Source organism: Leopardus geoffroyi, chromosome B3 (assembly GCF_018350155.1).
Source record: "Leopardus geoffroyi isolate Oge1 chromosome B3, O.geoffroyi_Oge1_pat1.0, whole genome shotgun sequence".
NCBI classification, from domain to species: domain Eukaryota; kingdom Metazoa; phylum Chordata; class Mammalia; order Carnivora; family Felidae; genus Leopardus; species Leopardus geoffroyi.
The window spans coordinates 75110060-75132551 of NC_059337.1; the positions used below are offsets into that span (position 1 = coordinate 75110060).

General features: G+C 44.5%; 1 protein-coding gene and 1 long non-coding RNA gene across 4 annotated transcripts in view; one reads left to right on the forward strand and one right to left on the reverse strand.

Annotated features, from left to right (window-relative positions):
• The first annotated feature begins 305 nt into the window (after window positions 1-305).
• On the forward strand, window positions 306-22142 carry LOC123583483. Its single transcript, XR_006704888.1, has 5 exons — window positions 306-414; window positions 11436-11616; window positions 13522-13811; window positions 16639-16720; window positions 21000-22142. It is a non-coding gene; the product is annotated as an uncharacterized LOC123583483 (long non-coding RNA).
• Window positions 17006-22492, reverse strand: part of STXBP6 (syntaxin binding protein 6) — a 254021-nt gene continuing 248534 nt past the window's right edge. For all 3 annotated transcript variants that reach the window (XM_045450578.1, XM_045450580.1, XM_045450579.1), the window contains exon 6: window positions 17006-20196. In XM_045450578.1, the coding sequence (XP_045306534.1) occupies window positions 20173-20196 (24 nt within the window). In that variant the 3' untranslated portion in view covers window positions 17006-20172. The remainder of the gene's footprint in view (window positions 20197-22492) is intronic.

Sequence of the window (22492 nt, forward strand, 5' to 3'; positions counted from 1 at the left end):
GGCTGATGACTCAGAGCCTGGAGCCTGTTTCAGATTCTGTCTCTCCCTCTCTCTCTGCCCCTCCCCCGTTCATGCTCTGTCTCTCTCTGTCCCAAAAATAAATAAAAACATAGAAAAAAAAATAATATTTAAAACACTCCCCTCCCCCAGCTTGGCGTTGCTTCAGTGGAAAGGAGCATGGAGTGGGAGAGGCTGGGTGGCTGGTTTCTTTTTTCTTGGTTCTGCCCCCTCTGCATTCCACTCCCAGTTTGCTAGTTGTGACTCCGGTTCCCCTCTAGTGCTGGAGTGGTGAGGAGGGACAAGAGGTGAGGACAGTTCTTACCTGACAGGTACAGTCATGACCTGGCATCGCTGTCTTTGGGTTTGGCAGATGTCCAGTGCTTTCTTGCCTTATTGCACTGGTGAGAACCTCCAGTAAGTACAATACTGATAATTTCTCATCTCAGGGTTTTCGTGTTTGTTTTCTTTTGTTGTAGACTATCAGATTTATCATAGTATGCTAAGAGTTTTTACTGTGAATGACTGTTGAATTTCATACATTTTCTACATCCATTGTGATGATCAAATGATCTTTTTTTTCTTTTTTCTGTTACTGTGCGGATTACATGATTGATTTTTCAAATGTTATCACTTGCATCCTTGGATTAAACTGCACTTAGTTATGATGTATTATCCTTCCCAAATCATTGGATTTTTATAATATTATGTTTAGGATTTTGTACCTATAGTTTTGAGGAAGACTGACTTACTGTTTTCCTTTCTTACAACGTTTTTATCAGGTTTTACTATCATGATTGTGTTGTCTTCATGAAATGAGTTGAGAAGCATGTACTCTTTTTCTAGTCTCTGGAAGAGTTTAGTAAGATTGGTGTTATTTCTTCTTTAAATGTTTGGTAGACTTCACCAGTGAAAACATTAAACCCTTGAGATTTCTTTGTGGGGTGAATTTATTTCTTTTGGATTGCTCTGTGGGTTCTTTGGAGATCCCCCCCCCCCCCCCCCATCACTGGGAACCATTTACCTATGAATCTCTGCTTTAGGGGATGTTCTCTCCATTTGGCTGCTAAGACCCCTGTATTACTTTACTTGGGCTGCCATAACAAAATATCAGAGACTGGCTGGCTTAAACAACAGACACTTATTTTATCACAGTTCTGGAGGCTGGAAGTCAAGATCAAGGTGCCAGCAGGGTTGGTTTCTGCTGAGGGCTCTCTCTCAGACCACCACATCCTTGCTATGTCTTCAAATGACATTTCCTCTGTGCATGCTCTGGTCTCCTTTTCTTCTTATGAGGACACCAGTCCTCTTAAATTAGGGCCCCAACCCTACGACCTCATTTAACCTTAATTACCTTCTTCACAGCCCTATCTCCAAATATAGTCACACTGAGCTTTACCACATGAATTTTAAGGGACACAATTCAGTCCATAACAACCCCAATTCTCTGTGACCACTTCCACACAGGCTCTCCCCTGTTCTTTTCCCACTGCTCTTCTAGGTGGCCTCATGGGCAAAGCCCCTCTGAGTTGGTTCTGCTCTCTCTCTCTTTCTGCTTACTTCTGGTGCGCAGAATATACTTCATCTTAAATCCTTCAGTAGAGGGAATGAAGATTACTCCCAGAAGGGGGCCTCTATGCTGTTGCCACTTGATGCTTCAGTTAGCCTCCAGGCCCTTCTGATTCCTTGTCTCTGAGTCAACCACTTGAGACCTGCTTTCTTTTTTTTTTTTTTTTTAAATTTTTTTTTTTTCAACGTTTATTTATTTTTGGGACAGAGAGAGACAGAGCATGAACGGGGGAGGGACAGAGAGAGAGGGAGACACAGAATCGGAAACAGGCTCCAGGCTCCGAGCCATCAGCCCAGAGCCCGACGCGGGGCTCGAACTCACGGACCGCGAGATCGTGACCTGGCTGAAGTCGGACGCTTAACCGACTGCGCCACCCAGGCGCCCCGAGACCTGCTTTCTATGGGGGCTTATGTGAAGCCCTCTGCAGGCTCCCTTGATGCCTTTATGGGTAGGCTTGAGGTAAGGCATGAGCCTCCCTCTTGGAGCGGTTGAAGAGGCTCACTGACCACTTACCTCCAAATAAAAGCCTCTCTCCCATTCCCATCTTTGCTTTTGTTGTCTTTAATCTCTTTATAGGCTGGAGGTGAGTAACAAGCTTGAGTCACGAAACTGGCTTTCACATACTTCCATTTCTAGTTTTGCTTAAGTGGTCTGACTAGTACCTATTGTATTAAAGCCTCTGATGACATTGAGACTATGTCCCACATTAACCTCCCGCTCTATTAGCTAGCATGCTATACAAGTGTCTATATTAGCAAGTTGTATAGGTAAGGACTCAGAGATTGACAAATTTTGTACTGAGATGATATCTAAGCGATGCACAACTGTTTAAAAGTGGTGCTCTCCTAAATGTAAGAGACTATCATCATCTTTCTTTTTGATAATTTCCAGGGCTTATCTCAGAGCTTAGAGAAGGCCACCAGCAGTTGAAGTAGATGATCTTGCATCTCATGGTGTCAGACTCAGACTCCATTTCCCTCTCCCTTCGAGAGTGAGGACCTCAGACACCACATTCTTCCTGTGGCATCTCTTGCTTAGATACCAGGTCCACTGCTCCAGTATTGGAAAGAGACCTCGGTTTTCCACCAGGCCTTTTACTCACAGCTGCCCGAGTAAAAGGCTTTGGCCACCATGCAGAAGAATAGGTGGGAGCTGCAAGGAGTGAAGGTAGTCAGAATCTTACAAAATCACAGCGCAGAAATGAGACTGTAACCTGAGTTCGGAGAGCAGGAGAAAGGCACTGCAGTATAATGTTAGGCTGGAGATGGAGGGACCTTCATGAGTGGGCACAGAAGGCAATATTCAGTAGAGGATTAAAGACCACTCTAATGACTTCATTTTATTTTTATTTTTGAGATGGGGGGAAGGGCAGAGAAAGAGAGAGAGAGAGAGAGAGAGAGAGAATCTCAAGCAGGCTCCAGGCTTTGAGCTGTCGCTGTCAGCCCAGAGCCTGACATGGGGTCTGAACCCACAAACCTGTGAGATCATGACCTGAGGTGAAGTTGGATGCTTAACCCACAGAGCCACCAGGTGCCCCAATGGCTTCATTTTAATTTGATTACTGCTGTAAAAACCCTATCTCCAAATAAAATCCCATTCTGAGATATGAGGGAGGGGTGGTGGTTAGGACTTGAAAATAGGAGTTTGGGGGGTGGGCTGAGGGCACAATTCAATTCAGAAATAACAGATGCCATCAATAAAGTCTGCTGGTTTATCCATGGTTCTCCATCCGGATCACGTGCCTTCATCTGTTCACAGAAGGGACAATGGAAAAACATGAGTCAGGCCACTTGGCTCTACTCCCTGTTCTGCCCCAAGTGATCTGGATGTCTCTGGGCAAGTCCCTTTGCTTTCAGTCTCTGCTTTGTCCTATAGAAAATCAAGGAATTGGACCAAAGCTCCTGAGGGTCTGACCTGTGGTTCTGAAGAAAACTGCAGGAGAGAGCCAGCATGGTGGCAGCCGGACCACTCAGTGACCTGAGACACACTGGTGTCGGGGAAGCACCGAACCAGTGCTCCTGTCAAGGCAGAGATTTAACGCCAGTTAACGCCAGGTCAGGGTTAGTGTTTTGGAGTACCAAGGAGCTTTGGTCCAGCTTGCTTGGAATACAAACTATATATTTTCCTTGGCTGCCTTTCCTCTTCTTGTAAGCCAGTGAGAGGATTAATGCGGAGAGGCTTTAGTTCTGATCTTTGAGAGGGCACGGGAAAGTTAAACAAGAGAACTGGATCAATACAGCATTGCTCCTACTCAGAAGGACTTAGAGTCACAGGGCATTACAGCTGGAAGCCTCAACGCCACCTGGATTGAGTGCCTTATTTTATAGCTAGGGGTGCTGAGGCCTAGAGAGAAGTTTAGTTAGTTCATCACTGTCACTCATGCCCCCTAGAGGGAGCACTGGGATTGGGACCCAGCCGCTTGGGTATAACACTCCACTTCTCTGTCTACAAACAAGAGTATATTCTTGTGTCTGTGGAAATTAAGATTTGAAACATCATTTCTGCTTCTTCGGTAAACGACTTTGAGAGTGCCTGTCCTGCTCAAGAATCATCTCTTCTCCCACTTTCCTGAGAGCATCAGCATGGCGGTGGTATGAAAGGTAGGGAAACCATGTTGACCAGCCAGACCTTTTCCCCTGGTGATTGGGAATCAGGATTAGCAATTCTAGTCTGGCCTGGTCTCCCCTTCAACCCTAAAGCTTTGCTGTGGCCATCCTCCACCTGCTGTGTGGGCTAAGTGGTACACAAGGATGGGCTCTGGGGAAGAAGGGATGCAGACGGAGAGAGCATACTCTCTGGTCCCAGGGGCTTCCATATCCCAGTCCAGTCCTCTTGGAGGCTCAGCTGTTTTCGTGTCTCTAGGGGTCTAGAAAACACCTGCATCTCAATATGAAGCACCCTCCTCTTTTTACCCCCTGAAATTAGTTTGAATTGATAGTGCTCTTACTTGCCACCAACAATTTTGGCTAACGTGGGTACTTACCTTAGGAAAAGTTGAGCACACATTTTGTTTCCATTTAGTTTAATGGCCATGCCATCATAGAGGACCAGGGTACCCTCCAACTCTTTCCAGAAACCAACGTAATAGCTGTCTCCATCCCTCCCATTCAATCGGTTGCTTAATTTGGACAGCTTTTCTTTCAAAAGTACTCTCAAATTCATCGCTCTTATCCATAACTGATGCCACTAAATTTAGAACCTTATTTTTTCATGCTGGTCATTGGCAGTAATCTCCCAACTGGTTGTATCGACACTCGTCTCTCACTTTCATCATTGTCGATTCAGATGTGGCTCCTGATGCTTGCTTTATGACCCTGCCTAATGTGAAAGTGGCAGGGTCTGAGCTGCCAAGCAGGAGAGTGCTGGGAAGGGGCTAAAATAGTGTATTACTTTTCTCTTGCTATATAATAAATTACTATACATTTAGCAGCTTAAACAATATCTGTTTATAATCTCACAGTTCTGTAGGTCAGAAGTCATTCCAGCTTGCCTGGGTTCTATACTCAGGGTCTCTGAAAGCCAAAAATCAAGATGTTGGCCAGACTGGGCTCTTACTTGGAGGCTCTGGGAAGAAGCTTGTAAGCCACTGGTGTTGTGGGCAGAATTCAGTGCCTTGCAGCTTTAGGCCTGTGGTCTCTATTTCCTTGCTGGCTGTCAGCTGGAGGTCATTCTGCTCCAAGAGGCCACCCACATCCCTTCCCACATGGCTCCTCCGTTTTCCCAAGCAGCACTGGGGCATTGAGTCCTTTTCATGCTCCGATTACTTGCCCTTCTGCCACTTGCTGGAGAAAATTCTGCTTTTACAGGGCTCATGTGACCAGATTAGGCCCACCCATTCTGATTAGTCTATTTATGTATTTATTTTGAGAGAGAGAGAGAGGAGAGAGAGAGAGAAAGTGTGAGTGGGGAAGAGGCAGAGAGAGAGAGAAAGGGACAGAGAGAATCCTAAGCAGACTCCGCTCTACCAGCACAGAGACTGATGTGGGGCTCAAACTTATAAACTATGAGATTATGACTTGAGCCGAAATCAAGAGTTGGATGCTTAACTGACTGGGCCACCCAGGCGCCCTTTGATCAGCAACCTTAATCACATACGCAGGATCCCTTTTGCCCTACGACATGGCATAATCATGGGAATGGCATCTTATCGTATTCCCAGGTTCTACCCACACTCAGGTGGAGAAATTTTCCAAGGCCAAGGATCATTGTGGTCATTCTTCAAATTCTGCCCACCACACACAGGGTCATGGGTAGGATTGCTCACCTAAGCAGTTTGGGAGAGGTCAGAGGTGTGCATTAAGACACAGTGCAATGGACGCAAACTTGGTCAGTGACTTGAGTCCAAGGGAGGTCAAGGCAGTAGCAGAGCCCAAATTAGAGACAATATCTGGATATTTTGTGTTGTGTGTTTGTGGGGTGGGAGAAGCAGTGTGAGGAGGGGGAATAGTGGGGGGGAGATGTGCAATGAGGGGAAGGTGCTGGGAAGTTACTTGGTATTATATAAGCCTTATGAACAAATGATCCAATGGGTCTAGAAAGAATATTTCTTTTCTTGGGGCAGCCAAAGCTCCAGTGTCACCCTCCTGACCAGATTTTTGAAGAGCTTCCCCATATTCCTCAGTCTGGCATTCAAAGCCTTCCCTTTCCAGGCTCCCACTTACATTCCAGCCTTATTTCTCACACATCCTTCTCCTGCTGACTTTTCAGTAGAAGTGGTACATAATGAAATTGGTAACATAGTGAAGGATCAATGCCAGCCAATTGTTACCTGAGAGTTGCTGTCTATGTTTGCCTTGCTGCGTGTACTGATCTTTGCCTCTCCTCTGTTATATCTGGAGTTTCTAGCTTCTCAGATTTGGCTCAGGAGGGACCCTTTCCTGAGCTCTTGCAAATGCTCCCCCTTCCCAACAATTGTAGAAAAACCAATCCAATCGGTGGGGCCCAGTGCAAAAATGAAAATGTGGGGCTCTTGTTCAGAAATGATTAAGAATTTCAAGATGGCGCCTGCCTAGCACTGAAGCGAGCCAGGACGCTTGTATCACTGCACAGGTCGATGCTCAGTAAGCTGTACTCATTGAAGGCCCTCCCATTTCTCCTGGCTCCTGTTTACATCCACAGAGTAGATCCTCAAAAACTGCTGTTGAATGACAACCAAGGATTTCAGATGTGCTGGCATGATATGGAGCTCTTGAAATTCTCTAAATCCATAAACACGGCAGTGAGTTAAATCTTTGGCTTAATGCATGCTATAAAAATGCTAACGGAATGTTGGGCACCTTGAGTAGAAAATGGCAACTCAGTATAGGAAATGTCATCTAGACTTTGAAATATGGAATACTAATGGGCCTAATGAACATGGAAGCAGCAAATAGTAGAGAAGGTGAGGGACCTCTTTTTAGATCTGCAATACTTCCTTAGGGAGGAGAGCAGAGTGAAAAAGTGAGAAAATAAATACCACCTAGCAAACATTAGGGCTTCTATGCTTTGGACACCTGCTTTCTCCAAGGTCACCAAAGGCATTCTCAAAAGCACCTTGGAGGAGGGCTGGCATGGTGGGGCTGGGATGCAGCAGGACAGGGGTGGGACCGACTACTGGCTTTAAAACAACAGCTCTCTAATGAGCTAAAACAATTAGCAAGGCTGCATTCTGCCTTACGGGCCTGACAGGCCAGTAAGAATTATGAAATGGCCGCTGGCAGATGAATGGGGATTGCCTCCACCATCTGTCTTGCAAATGATCCTGTAGGTACAGCTATTATTTCAGTCAGACACTGGCAGGCGGGCAATTGTTCACAGCCTCTGTGAAGAATAGTGGCTGTCAAGGGTTTGGTGAGTGTTACGACTTCCCACAGACCTATTTTCAGCTGGTGTGAGATATTAAAACATGGAGGGGACAGAGGACACGGGGCCAGTGACTGACCAGGAATTTTAGTGGGCTTCCCCCTCACCTGGGCCACTCTGCCCTTCTCCCAGTATTTCTCCCTTTTGATCCTCCCTGCTCCCCTTACCCTCAGCCTCTTCTCCCTGCTCGTTTTTCTTCCTTTCTCTTTTTGCCTCTTCCTCTCACAAAACTACACAAGTGTCTGGGGAGAAAGGTTACTGTTGCCTCCAGGAGGCCTGGCACGAAGGGATGGGGGCGTTGGAGGTAGAATGTGCCAAGGACGCAAGTCAAACCACACTGCACATACACCCAGAGGCCAGCTCTGGAATCGCTGGTGATACTACCCCAGGGAAGGGGGGGATGCAAAGAGGAGCTTAACAACATAGAGGAAAAAAGCCAACGAAAGACATAGAGCATTAAATATTGTGTCAATCCTGGCTAATAAGGTGGCCGGAAGATAAGAAAAACCAGTTAGAAGACACAGAGTCTCATCAAAATCCCCCAAAGGTAGGTGTGATCTTGAGCACACTCCATAGCTTCCTGTAATTTGATGATTTCATTTATCAGCATTTTAATTTTCATCCCTTTATGGACCAATTTGAGTGACATGATTCAGCCCACACAGGGTTTGACATGACAGATGGATTCGAAGCCCCCCACACTGCACTCACCTCCACATTCCAAAGCACCGTCCTGAACAGACAGAGTTGAACAGCACCCTGCTGTCCAACCTCCCCTCTGGATCAGGAGAGGTCTTTGAAAGGATAGCACCTTGAGCATCAAGTTCAAGGGCAGAATCCATTGACTGCTTAGTAACCCTGGTAAATATGGCAAGAATCCCAGAATTCACTGTTTTCCCCTCTCCGACCTCGCTTACATTCTTACATTCTTCCTCTTCAGCTTTCTCCTCTCTCTCCTCCCCCAACTCTCCACCCACTGGCTCCATCACAAGCAAGGCTTAAAAACAAAACAACAAAACCCTTCCGGGCTGCTTCAGCTGCAGGAGGTGTCTTACATTAACATCGCTGTATCTCATTAGACAATGTAACCTAAGTTTCCTCTCTTTGTGCCAGGAAGAGAATCTGAGGACTGTATATCAAGTATTATTGAAATGTCTATTTCACTCACAGTCAATCACCTGAAAGTGTTCTCTACTGGGATTTTGGTAGCATAAAAAGTTGGCGATCAGTTTTTATTTTGTGTTGAGATTTAAGCTCAAACCTGTTCCTAAGAGGGTGCAGAGTGTCCAGTGGCTTCCTGGCTAATGCCCTACCATTAGAGTGACCATGTGGTTTATCATGAATCTGGGTGCTTTTGAGTGAAAAGAGCCCCTATTCATGATTACAACAGGACAACAGATGTAAACGTGGCTGTCCTGGGCAAGCCTGGGTGCACAGTCCCCTGCCTATCATGGAAAGGCCGGATAGGAGGAGAAGCATTTCGCTGAGATTAAAGACGATTACCTCTTCTTCTTGTTTTTAATGTTTATTTGTTTCTGAGAGAGAGAGAGAGAGAGAGAGCAGAGAAAGGGGGAAACACAGAATCTGAAGCAGGCTCCAGACTCTGAGCTGTCAGCACAGAGCCCGATATGGGGCTCAAACCCATGGGCTCAAACCCATGAACAGTTAGATCATGACCTGAGTTGGATGCTTAACCAACTAAGCCACCCAGGCGCCCCAACCTCTTCTGAGTGCCTAGAACCCTAGCTGAACTTGTCAGCCATTTCGCATCTAGTGTATCCCATCTTGAAATTTTATTCTCCTCATGTGACTCTGTCTTTGAGGTTGGTGTCTAGATTCCTCTTTCCATTTCCCCAGGAGAGATCCAGAGTCTTCAGTAAATGCTTGTTGATTACAACTAGGTTGGGTTTGAGAGGAGCTATTGGCTCTCCCTGGTTTCAGTGGGACATGCCTACCCTCCATGTTGGGGGAGATCTGTCCTGAGAGCTTAAACACCTCACCTTGGGGGTTAAGGGCTTTGTTGGTTTCCTGTTGCTTCTGTAACAAATTAGCACAAACTTAGTGGCTTGCACCAACACAAATTTATTATTTTACAGTTCTAGATGTCAGAAGTCCTCAAATCAAGGTGTTAGCAATACTGTGTTCCTTCTGGAAGCTCTAAGGCAGAATCTGTTGCCCTGCCTTTTCTAGCTTCTAGGGGCCCTCTTGCATCACTGGATTTGTGGTCCCTTCTTCCACCTTCAAGGCCAGTAGTTTAGCATCTTCTAGTCTCTCTCTCTCTCTGCTTTCCTCATCACATAGTTTTTTCTGACTCTAACCCACCTGCCTCTTTCTTATAAGGACCCTTACGATTACATTGGGCTCATTGGATAATCCAGGATAATCTCCCCATCAGGATAGTCCTGATTCTAGCCAAGTAGGAAATTAATCATTTGCCAGAAGTAAAGGATTTTGCCAAAAGAGACTTGGGAGAGTGGCAAAGGTCTGGGAGCAGATGCTGTGCCAAGATGCCTGAGATGATGTCAGGCAGGGTTCAGGTGGAGAAAGAAACCATGCCAGTTATTGGAACAGGGAGAATTTAACATAGATCATTGTTAATTAGTAAAAAGGAGTTAACTGCCAAGGGATACAGAAGCAGCAGGTGCAATGTTGAAGGTCCAACTCCAGATCCACAAGGCAGGAGGTGGGGAGAAAGGGGGAATTTGGAACTGAGACACAATAAATCCGTAATGGCATAGATGAACAAAAGGGTTGCCCAATATAGTAGATAAAGATTTTATAGTTTAGAAAATCATCATCCCTTCTTTCCTTTCCAGATTCAGAATTCCATAGAAAAGGAGAGTACTGAAGGGTTCAAGAAAACATTACCAAAATTGGATGGGGCAGTGGGAGTCCCACCAATATGAAATGTAAAACAGGCAAAGAAAAGGCAGCATTTGTTTATTGTATTTGTTTGTTTTTTTGCTTGGGGGAACTTCAGTGGCTCCTGACAACTGCTTTCTGATTTCCAGAGGCTGGAGAAACTTTCTGTAATTCAGCTGCTCTAATGGGGATAACTAGGAGGCAGCGATCTGAGTGGTAGACTCTGTACAGAGTGGTTGGGGAGGCTGGTGGCTGCAGAGTGTGGCCCTGGGGGGCTCAGTGGGAGGGAACACAGCCATTTGAACCTTCATCCATGTGGACGACTTGCCTACAGAAGTGTGGTCTGTTTATACTCCCATTTGATAGTATTTGATTATGGGATGTCATCAGCTTTTGAATGCCACCTTTTTAAAAATTTGCGTTTCTCTATGAGGCTAACCAGCTTTTCATATATTTAGTTACTTGGATGTTTTTTTTCTTCTGTGAACTCCCTTTGGAGTCCTGCATGGGAGCTTTAACTGGAGCAAAGGTTCATTTATGTAATAAGAGTGTACTAAGTGCCTAGTAAATCGTAGGTCCTCAGGCAATGGAGTAAACAAAATAGACATGGTCCATGCGGGCCAGACAGTAAAGAAGAAAACATGTCTGAGTACACATTTGGTGGGTTCTTCTTTAGATGCAGTGGTTAGGGAAGATCTTTCTGAGGAGACATGTAAGTGGAGACTTGATAGACAAGAAATGATGGGCCACATGAGGTGTTAGGGAAGGAAGTGTTCTTGGCCTCACAGACAGCAAGGTGAAGGTTTTCAGGCACACGAGGACCTGGCATGCTGGAGAATGGGAAGATACCCAAGCTGGTTAAAGCACAGTGAGGAATGAGGTGGGTTTATGTTCAGTCCCAACTGAATTCAGGGGCAGACCTGGGCACTATATTCAAGGCTTTCTTTTCTTAGGTTAAAAACCCTACAATGAAACTTTAGGCCAATGTCTTTTGTGGGCATGCTTGTAGAATTAGACTTGTCGGGACTTACAGAAGCCCTCATCTGTTGCTAAGCAGGACTACTATGGATCATTCTTCACAAAGAAGGACAGGTGTGAATAGCTTCGGAAATAGAGTGAGTGCTTTCCCCTAATTGCCCCCTCCTGTCGTTCATGCTTTCGTTAGAGTTAACGGCTATCCCTCATGCTGCCACAGGAACCTTCTTTTGCCCTTCATCCGTCCTCCCTCCACATCAGGGAGGAGAAACTGAATAAGGGGGAACACAGAATGAGGACCCAGCGGGTGGACTATGGTGCACATCCCCTTCCTCCTGTGGCTCCTCGATCTCTTTCATCCAACATTGCTGGTGAGTAGGATGAGCCTGAGGGCTATCTTGTGAGTATGTGTGTGTGTGTGTGTGTGTGTGTGGTGGCTCACCCACCATGGAGAATGTGGTGGAGTCCAGAGGAACACCAGCTTGAGTAGGTGGCTTAGACCAGCTCAGCATTAGGCTTGGGGAGAGATAGTTAGGCCTTCTTCCAGGTCTTTCTCCTGCTGTTGCCCAGCTGAGGCACCCCCAGAGGGGAGTACAGAGCTGGCTTCCAGGCTTCCTTTAGTCAGGATAATCATGCTGCTCCCAGGGAGAGGAGCTGAGCAGTGAGTCTTCCCTGTGTCTGAAAGAATGTCCTCAGATTGCATCCTTTGATAAGATCAGTAACCTGTCTTTCTGGAGTAACTAATTATCATTCCTTTCATGTTTATTCAGTGAATTCCCAAGACCTTGGACATTTTTGTGGTGCTCCATGTTTATCTTATGTTAGGACAACCACACACAGTATGGGCCTGAATGTGTCTCCATCCAGGGGGAGTATGTCTGACTTCCCCGACTAGTTGCTGAAATTTTATTTTGTTTGTTGTCAACAAAAGACTTCCCAGGTGGAAGGAGAACAGGTGTCTTCATCAGGACGTCAGAACTCTCAAGAGTTACCCCAGGTCCTGGGGTGAGCTGCATCCAGGCCAACCTATCCAGCACAGTGTTCTCCCTCCACCCCTGGAATGCCCCGAGTCTTTCCCCTTGGGGGTTGCCTTTAAGCCCAGGTGTCCCTTACCCTGAGCAGCCTGGGACTATCTCCTACTATGGTCTTTGTTCTACTTCTCATGATGGCAAGTGGCATCAAACTGTCTGTGGGGGATTCTTTTCCTTGGGAGAGGAGGAAGAGGGGATGGCAGTGCCATCTGGCATCATCACGTAGGGTCAGACCCATAGGGGGAGAGGGGGAGGTAGATAAAGGAATCCCTTAGGTGTTGGGTGGGCACTTGCAGACCAGTGTGTTAGGGAGTGACCTAACCTCCTTAGCGCTTTGTATTTCAAAGAGTTCCTTTACATAGCACACATCACTCACCAGGACTGTGAGTCAGGCAGGATGTAGATTATTTTCCTTTGAAACATGAAGAATCAGATACAGAAAGATTATGTAGTTTGCCCGAGGACGAAAAGCTAATGACAAAGCCAGGAAGCTCTCTGCTAGGAAGGATTCTAGTTAATTTACTTTAAAAAAAGAAACTTGCATGGCTTGCAATTTGCTAAAAAAAAAAAAAAACGAAAAAAAAAAAAAAGCCAAAAAAACCCCCAACTCCCCCCACCCCCCAAAACCCAATAACACCTAGTGCAATTTTTACAGGAGTAGAGGTTGGGGTTTGGTTGGGGTACATCCACTGTTGAAACTAGCCAGGTCCTTCTTACGTGGACAGTCGTTTACAAATGACCTATTTCCCGAATAGTCTTGGATTTACTTGGACATCATAATTAACAGCACTGTGACAACTATGGGAGAACAGTATGCTGACATCAGTTTTTCTGGGTCCTTCTTTCCTTCTTTTAGCTGAATGCCTAAAGATGCTTCCAGAAAAGGCATGCTATCACTGGTTTACACTGAGATATGAATTCCTTCCTTTTCTCTCAGGGCTATTTTCACACTAGGCCCAGATTCCATTTGTGGAGTAAATGGTTCTAAGTTACTCTCAATCTAAGTCATCTAGGAATAGTCTCTGTTTGAGTAGCATCATCCTTGGAGTCACAGCAATACACCTGCAGATCTTGGACTTCTTTTTTGAAAAGGAGAATGAATTACTACCCAAAGGACAGGTCTCATATTCTCCCAGGCCATAAAACCGTTCATGTCCACTCCTGTAGGTGATGGCACAGATCCTAGGGCCAGTTTGTCTCGCTCTTCTCTCTTGTGAATTTAGTCTTTTTGGAAATTTCCTCCAGAAAATGACCCCCGCTGGGTTGCATTTGGGCCAGGAGCCTCAGCTGGATATGTGAAATGTCAAGGGTTCTATGTCTACGGATCATAAAAATGGCACAAGAGACCTGGAAAATGTCTGCTCACATGCCCTGGGCCAACATGGATTTAAGGAAAACACATCCATTCTTCCGGCCATCAGCGCAGTCTGGAAGCCATCACAAGCCTGTAAGTTTTACTACTTTATTTTGGATCCATCACGGAGAAGAAGCCTGCTGCCAAGCTGACTGGCACACATGGAGCCCTTATGTGCCAGGTAGGGGGCTAAAATTACTTTTGTGATTTCGTTTAATCCTTATAATAACCTGTGAAGTAGACAATAACTCCCATTTTAAAGCTAAAAAAACAGGCACAGAGAGGGTCGGTGTGTTGCCTGAGACCAACCAGGACTGGAGCTGAGATTTGAAGGACAGGCCCTTCTGGGACCATTTATTAACCACAGTGCAATGCTGCCTCCAGTAAATCATCACAAGAGGGCACCCTGCCCATGTCCACTCCAGTACAAGATGTGTTTTATTTTTCCTCCCGGGGGTGTGCGGCGGGCACGATTCACACATTCTTTTTTCTCTGTTTCTGTCAAATGCTGAGGCTCATTCAATACTGGAAAGCTTCAGATCAATCTATATGTGCCTACTTGTATTGGCCACTATAATTTGGAACAGGCTCCAGGTTCCGTGCTCTCAGCACAGAGCCCTGTGCGGGGCTTGAACCCATGAACTGTGAGCTGAAGTCTGACGCTTAACTGAGCAGTCAGGTACCCCTATAATTCCAGGTCTAAAACACTGCCCAAAGGAAGCTACTGTGGTATGAGTAAAAAGTATGTTCAATAGTAGGAACCAGATTTTCCTTCCTAGGGTAGTAAAAGAGAGGATTCATTTTAAGGAAAACTAACAGAAAGCTTCAGGTTTTAATCACCAAGAATGTGGTGTTATAATTACACAGAGCATTTGGTGCTCATTGTCAGAGTATGTAACGGGAATTTTCTTTAGAAATTGTGAATCATCCAAGCCATGTTTTAGATCTCTGGATAAAGCTACGAATTTATGGGCTCAGTTTTCTTTTTTCTATGTCATCTGACAGTGAGTGGCAAAGAAATTGGGATACAATATCATAGGACAAAGGTTCATATCTAATGTTGACAAGGGACACCAGGGACTTGCAGGATTGGTGATTCCTGACACATCTAAATATGGATGTGTGATGGGGCCAGGCTCCATTTAAATAGCCATCCTCGGTCTGGTTGAACACACAGACAAGGAAAAAAAAAAAAACCAAACAAGTGTTCTATTAAAAAAAAAAAGCCTTCACTCCACCTGAGAATCACTGGCATATAATATGTCTAAAAGACAAAATGCGAGAGCAGTGGCAATACACAGCAGCAGCCAACTCAGAATCCCTTAGTTCTGTCCACTGGTTCCCGTGGAACCGAGGGAGGTAGGACAGTGTTGCCTCACCAGCCTACATCCAGCAGTGGCATGGGCCACTGAGGCAGCCCTCCTGAAGACCATGACTCATCAGCAGAAGGAAGAAAATGTGGCACAAAACTTCAGGGCTGGGAAGTGAAAACGTGACTCAGGAAATCCTGAGGCTCCAAGACGAGGCTCCAGGGAGAAAATATAATGGGAGTCAAGGCAGGAGGTTACATTATAGCAGTAATTGAGCTGAAATGCATAGTACATTTAATTTCCTTGACAGCTTTAATTTGCTGGTTTAAACCCATTAAGCATCTGGGGAAGCCAGGTGCCGTCATCCGAAGCCTTCTGAGGTAGTTTCGCTTTTCTTTGCAAAACACAAGATGGCCAGGGACACCAAGAGGGCAAGTTTGGGAGTAAAAGGTGTGCAGAGGCAGCCCGGGGGGAGGCTGCCCTAAGCCACTGTGAGCCAGCACTTTACGGCAGAGGAATAGTTAGCTGAAGCAGGATTTAAAAAGGGACAGCAAGGTGAAGGGCATGGAAGGGAGAGAGGTTGGTAGGAGGTAAAAATGAAGCCGAATTTTTGTGTCAGGCTGGCTTTGGCTATGCAAAATCACTTTGTATGGTAATTCCTGGATGTTCAAAAAGAAAATCAAAGGAAAATCCATAGTTTGCCCCATCTTGTTACAGTAGGGCTGTTAGTACATTCACATTTATAGAATAAGTGAGATCTGTCTTGTGGGGGGGGGGGCGGGGCGAAGATCTGTTCTTTTTCCATGTCTCTTAAGTCTTTACATCTCATACACTGACAATGGCCCACCTGAGGTATTTTCTGGTTTTGTTGACCCGGGAAATACTGGCACCTACCTCACCAGTCCAGAAGGGCAAGAAAGTGGGAGTGATTTCAGGGGCACATAGGAGCACAGCCTCTTTTCTTGCTGTCAGTTGTGAGCATGCATATGTGGAATGTGCAAATGTACGTCAAGGTACCACCCAGGCCCACCTCTGCCAGGCACCCAGAATGGATATCAACAGAAATAACACTGAAACATTTGCATCTCGGTTTGAAATTTATTTTTGGTATTTTTTTCCCCCCACTCTTCTTCTCTCTGCCTCCCTCACTCCCCGCCCTCAATCTGCTTCTTTAGGCAGATGATGATCATGATGGGTCAATAGTTTTTCCTAAGCATGTCCTCACTCACAGTCAGGGGGAGGGCATCATTAGATTTTTTATCTTTTTAGTATTATTTTTTAGATTAAAAAACGCTTACCATATTCATTCTCCCCTCAAATTGAGAATTAATGGTGGTGGAATTGCCAGCAAATACAAATTATATTAAGAAAAAAGATCACTATTGCAAAGCAATGGGCTTATAATGAGTTTGCAAGAATTGGGGCCTTTAACTACATAATTAAGGCTGCTTTCCTCATCCAGCCAAGCCATCTCTCTGTCCTGTCTTCTCTGAAAAGTAGAGACTGCAGTCTTGCCCTTCCATCCAGGAAACACTTCAAAGTCCTGCCTGCTTTAGCACGTGTCCATGCCAACCCAGAGGGCTGCTCTGTACAGCGTCACCCAAGTCACTTCCCTTGAAAACAAGTGGGTGATGCGGTATTCATTTCTATAAGAGTAAATCGACATAATTGGATCAAGTCTTCTTTCCAATTTAACAGGGCATGAAACTAGTCTGCTGAATGAGGGCCCAGGCTGTAAATGAGTATCTGAGTTGAGAACATCACCAGGATCAGCAGAAAGGTAATTGTTCATTGGCTTAATTCCTTTGCCCGTGAGAAGAAAAAAAACCCCAAAGACTCTTGCTGGATAGAAGCTAATGGTCTAAGGTTAGGTCTTTTGACTTTTACACATTTCAGGTTTTACCTTTAGAACATATATAAGGAAACGCTACCATTATGCTAGAGCTAGAATTAGAATTAGCCTTCTGTAGGCCCACAGGATCTTCCCCACAGCATAGAATGCATGATGATGCCTGCCTATTTGGTTGTGTTTTATAGATTTGACAAATAATTGAGAAAAACAAACTTTCATCACAGAGTTAAAATATTTAATGACAAAATGAGAGCTTACTGTAATCGTGAATCATAGAGCAGGTGTTATTTGTCTCTGAAAGAAACAAAAATTATATTTGACATCCTAGAGAAACTTCTGAAGAATTAATAACTGCACAACAGACAGCTGCGGTGTTACTATTCTAAAAACTGAAAAGCAAAACCTATCTTTATTATCCCTTATTTAGGGCATTCTGTAAATATTTTTACATAAATTCACAACCTTTGTTAGCCACAAAAGTATTAAGACAGATTTCACTGTAATTTTAAGTCTAACACAATCTTTTATTTTTTCAGAGCTTAAAAAAAGTTCACTACTGATCTTGTTACATTTTACAAATACATTCTTTAATATGAAACATTAACCTGAACAACTGGATGCATCCTGCATACAGATATCTAATACTAGTGAAGAAAACTACAGCTATGTTCCAGGAAGAAGCAGTAATACTGGGGAGCTTTTCTTTATGTGTTGTCAGTACAACTGAAGAACTCCTTCACAGAAAGAAAGTGTCCCAAAATGGAGTGCAGAAATGAAACAAACGGTCTTCTAGCAGCTCAACCCAACAAATTGGTCCCAAACAACGTGACGAATTAGCAATTTTCTCTAGGCTAGACTGTATTAATATTTTGTATTGCAGCACCTTCTACAAGAGGATAGCGAAGCACTTCACATGTGTCATCACAGGGCAGCTCTGACAGAGGTCAGGAGGTAGAGGAAAGACAGGGGATTGTGGTCCTGGCCTCTCTGTAAGGTGGAGGCCTAGGTAGGGCTTTGACCCAGAGAGGTCAAGGGCCTGGCCACGGCCTGGAAGCAAATCAATAGGGGAAGCTAATAAAGACCCAGATAGGCGTTCTAATCCAAGCTATTTCCGGCAAGGCTGAAGTCTAAAAGGATAAACAGGGAGTGAAGCTGGAGGGCGCGATGTGGAATACCTACATTTAGGAAGAGTGGCTATCATAATTCTGGGGAGGAAGAATCTCAGATTTCACAGTATGCGTATGACCTCATCCTCTGCTCCTTTAGAAGCAGCTCTGCAAACACTCTTGTTATATACTTGGCAACAAATTTATTTTTGAGTTTGGCCAATTGTCAGGAGGTTTTAGATTTACCCTTTCAATTATTTATACCAACTAGCTAGCTAGAATCCAACTTTGGAAGATGAATAGATCTGTGTGTATGTGTGTTTCCTGAGCTGAGGTCTGCAAACAAAACCTGTTTGGAGTGATTCGTTGGGCTTTTCTTAGAAATTATAAATGGTGCTCATCTAATGGTGCTCATCAGATAGAAAGTTCCTGGCTTCTTTGAACTTTTTAGACACTGGAAGAAAAGCACAAAACTTGTACTAAACTTATGTAGTTTACCATATTAATTTTACAGAGATTTTTCTTGAACTGGATCATCTTCCTAAGAGGATTCAGAAATTTGTGCCTGGCAAATCCCATCTCCCTTTTGACACATACAGTCGAAGATAAATTTTTTTTGCCCCCAAAGCCCAACTTTGTCTCCCAGGAATGCTTTATCAGGAGAACTTAAGCTATTTAAATCAGCATAAATAATTCCAAAGTCATCTTCTGCTGCTGTGTAAGAGGCTACAATATACATAGACTCAATCGGCTCAATGGGTAGAAAGGAACAGAAAGGGATCCTGAAGATTCAGGCAGCTTAAAAATCAATGCCCTTGCAGTGGGAGGCTGGGACTGTGTCTGGGGTGTGCTTGCTTCCTTGTTTCATGAAGACAAAACACAACTTTTATATTTAACATTAAACCCTTAAAGAAACAAAACTCCCAGACTCCAAACCCAGCACTCCCTGGAGTAATACAAAATCAGGAGGTGTGTGAACCAACTTTATTCAATCTGACTGCAGTGTAAAGCCTTCATGATCATGTTTTATGTCAGACCAGGCAAGTTGCAATTGCCATGAAATACAATTTGTCAAGACACCCACACTTTAAATTACATTAAATAAATAGATAGCAATAACAACATCAAAACCTCCAAAAATCAGATACCATGAAACCGAAGGCCATTTCCCAAGGATATTGTGAGGGTGTTTCTAAAATTGGCATGACTTTGTAAAAAGAAAAGAGATTTTAAATGTAGTATCTTTTCACGTTATCATTTACACAGAACTTTATCTGGACAAATCAATTCTTGATAAAAATCCAAGCTCTTTTCAATACTGGCTGCCGTAATTTGGGACAATGACAAAAGAAAGAGACATCTATGAATGTACAGAAGTTTTTAAATAGGCTTTTCCTTAGGCCTTTAATGTCAAATTTTTACCCTTCATATGATAATTGCAAATAATCAGCCTGGAAACAAGTACTAGAAATACCTAAACTGTAGCTCAGAAAGTAGATTTCTGTCATTCTGATTTGTTTTTTTTTGAGTGCTGGTGATGGCTCATGCAAGAAATTACTACATAAAAAGCAAAATCTAAGACTGCTGTTTCTCCCGATAAATCCAAATGTTTTCCATAATACAGACTTCTGTTTCAAGATATAGAATCTTAACCTTCACATTTAAGAGCGGCTAGGAGACGGAGAGACCAATCACTGCTTGACTCTGATTTCCATCTAGGAACAACAATATCTCATGTTACCATATTAAAAGGTCTTCTGGCTTAATATCACATTTTTTTTTCAAGTAAGCTCTACATCTAATGTGGGGCTTGAACTCATGACCTGGAGATCAAGAGTCGCACGCTCTACCAACTGAGCCAGCCAGGCACCCCTCTCTGCCTTAATATCAAGAAAAAAAGAATACATGTTGTCAGTTTAGACCCAACTCTGGATATCATTTGGTCCTAATTTTATATTCAAACTACCAAAAAAAACACAACCCACCTTAAAACAAAAAAAGAGAAAACACACCTAAAGACATATATACACACAGTGGAGAAAAACAAAAACCAAATGAAGCTGATGCCTGCTGCAGCCTTTCTTAGCACAATCATTAGTGAAATGTATCAATACAACATCTATTCTTTCATATTAACATCTGAGAAGGCAAAGCAAAAAAACCTAAGTCCATATATTGGAAAAAAAAGAAGCAAGCAGAGGTCCGGAATTCTTGTAAAAACCGCTGAGCTCTTCCATTTCGCTTAAGAGGGTCATCACCCAGATAGGCAGCTTCTCAACATTTGTGCTTCATGGCGAGCTACGGAGAGACAGGGGTGGCAGAGTAAGGCATTGTTAGGCATTTGTGCTGTTCCCTCCCCAAATCCATGCTGAGAGACACTACCGAGGTTTCACTTGCTGTGGCAGATCACCTTACTATGCACAGTGACGTCTAGTAAATGTGCAACATTTTCTCAAATAGTCCACTGGGCATTGTGTTTGGGATGCCTCCTTAACAGTAGTTCCATTGGTGTATGTGTCCTGGTGGGAGAGCATGCTATGTGGCTTTCCTGCATTCCACCGGAGTAAATGGAATAGCCAGTGCACAGGCAGAGTGAGTGACCTACCGAGGAGGAGTGGGGGGGAGGAACCGAGGCCTTTGTGCTCCCGCATTACTAGTTATCCAGGAAAACCAACACTCCTCAAATGTACGTATGGACTGATACCTCAAAGAGTATTAAAAATCAACTGTAGAGAAACAGTTTGCGTTAATCCACTCAGTATCTAGCCTGGACATTTAACCAAGTTGAAAGCACTTGACCAGGAAGCAGTGTTACTGACTAGGGCTGAACAATACACCAAACCCAGACCTTCATTTGCTACTCCCACTGGTATTTGACATTTGATCTTAGCCAAAAGGCTGAGAAGCGATAGCCTACTAGTATTTGAGAAATGTGGCTTGCTGAAATGTTAGACCTTTATAAATGGGAACACCAATACTACTGTATCATTCAGTAGCTTCCCAAGCTCAGCTAGAACCCATGATGATATACTTAAGGAAATATAGGCAGGTACAGAACATAAAGTTAAATCTGACTTTGCTTTTCTTTGATCCTTTCCAAGGAGCCCATAAACTGACATGAACCAGAAGGCAGAGCTGAGCCTGAACTGTAATTCCGCATGTGTCCAGAATCTGGTATTAGGGATTAATCCCTGGGGTTGTGACTGGAAGTAGAGGACAGGGTTTGTCTTTGAGCAAACAGCAGGTGATTCTTTGGCAGGCAAGAACTTTGTAGAAAGCCGTATCATCTGCATCATGACCAGGTTCTCGGTCCTTGAAGAATTAGCAGGGGGATTTGCCCGATTCCACACAGCAGTGCTATCCATCAATCTGAACGGTGTCAATGACCCACTTCTCTGGTGTGACCCAGGGCAGCATGAGTCTCTCCTTCCCTTTCTTTGATGTCTCCAACGACGAGGAGGGTTGGATGTCTCCGACCCTGGGGCTGCCACTTCAGGTCGCCTGCAGATGCAGCGGACATTTCCCTTGCAGCAGGTGTACCGGACCACGTTAGCATGTGATGGAGAAGGGACCTGTGGACCCAGGCCTTCGTGCTGCTAAATTCACCTCAGCTGAAAGACCTCCTTGTGCCTCTCTGCCTGGTGATGCCAGTCTCCACAGAGGCCTCCATGGACCTTCTGCAGTGCAGACACCGAGTCCGTCAACTGTCAGATGGTATTTGTGAGTGTGGGGCCGCTGCGGTGCTAAGTGCTGTGGGTTTTTGCCAAGAAGGGTGGAGGTGGCTAATAACTCCTGAACCTGAAGAGTTTATAGTCCCATGGCTCTCCTCCGGATCTGTTCCACTGCCCCACCACGCTCTGCCCCTCCGGGGTACGGATTCCGCTTCTCGCTCCGTCTCTAGTTTTAATACATTATTTAGCAACGTGGACCATTCAAATCAACCAGAGTTGTTAAGTGTTGTGCATAATGAATACCAAACATAAATATTTGATCAGTGCTGCTGTCCTGTTATTCACTGAGCTGTTAACCTTCAGCTAATAGGCTTGTGCCAATTCACCCCCAGTCATCAATCTTCAGCAACAACTGTACGGCCGTTTGCACCAGGCCCTGGTGACTACTAGGGTATCTGGGATGGCGCTAAAGGGAGCCCCACCCAGGTGGGGCCGTGGCCAACACAGCATTGTAGAAATATGGCTGGATTGGATATTTGACTATTTGCAGTGTCTTTGCAGAAAGTGGCACCATTTCCGTGTTTTTTTTTTTTTTTTCATTGTTTTTTAAAATTCTCTGGGAGTTAGAAGTTTTGGAACATGGAAGGCAGGGTGCTGTTGCTTCTCTGATACAAGTCTGCTGAGTGACCCTGAGCCCTAAAGCCACAGCTGCTCTATACCTCAGTCTCCTTATGTTTAGAAATATCATCTCCAACTCAAATGCTTATGGGTCAGTTTAGATAGTAGAGTTCCTACAGAAGATGAGCTTACAATTTCCTTTTGGTGTATTTTGTTTTCTTAATATCCCACAGAAATCTTTCTCTTTCACAGCTGTGTCGATTACTCCATCTAAATAATAAAAATAAATTATTTGCACTTGGTTG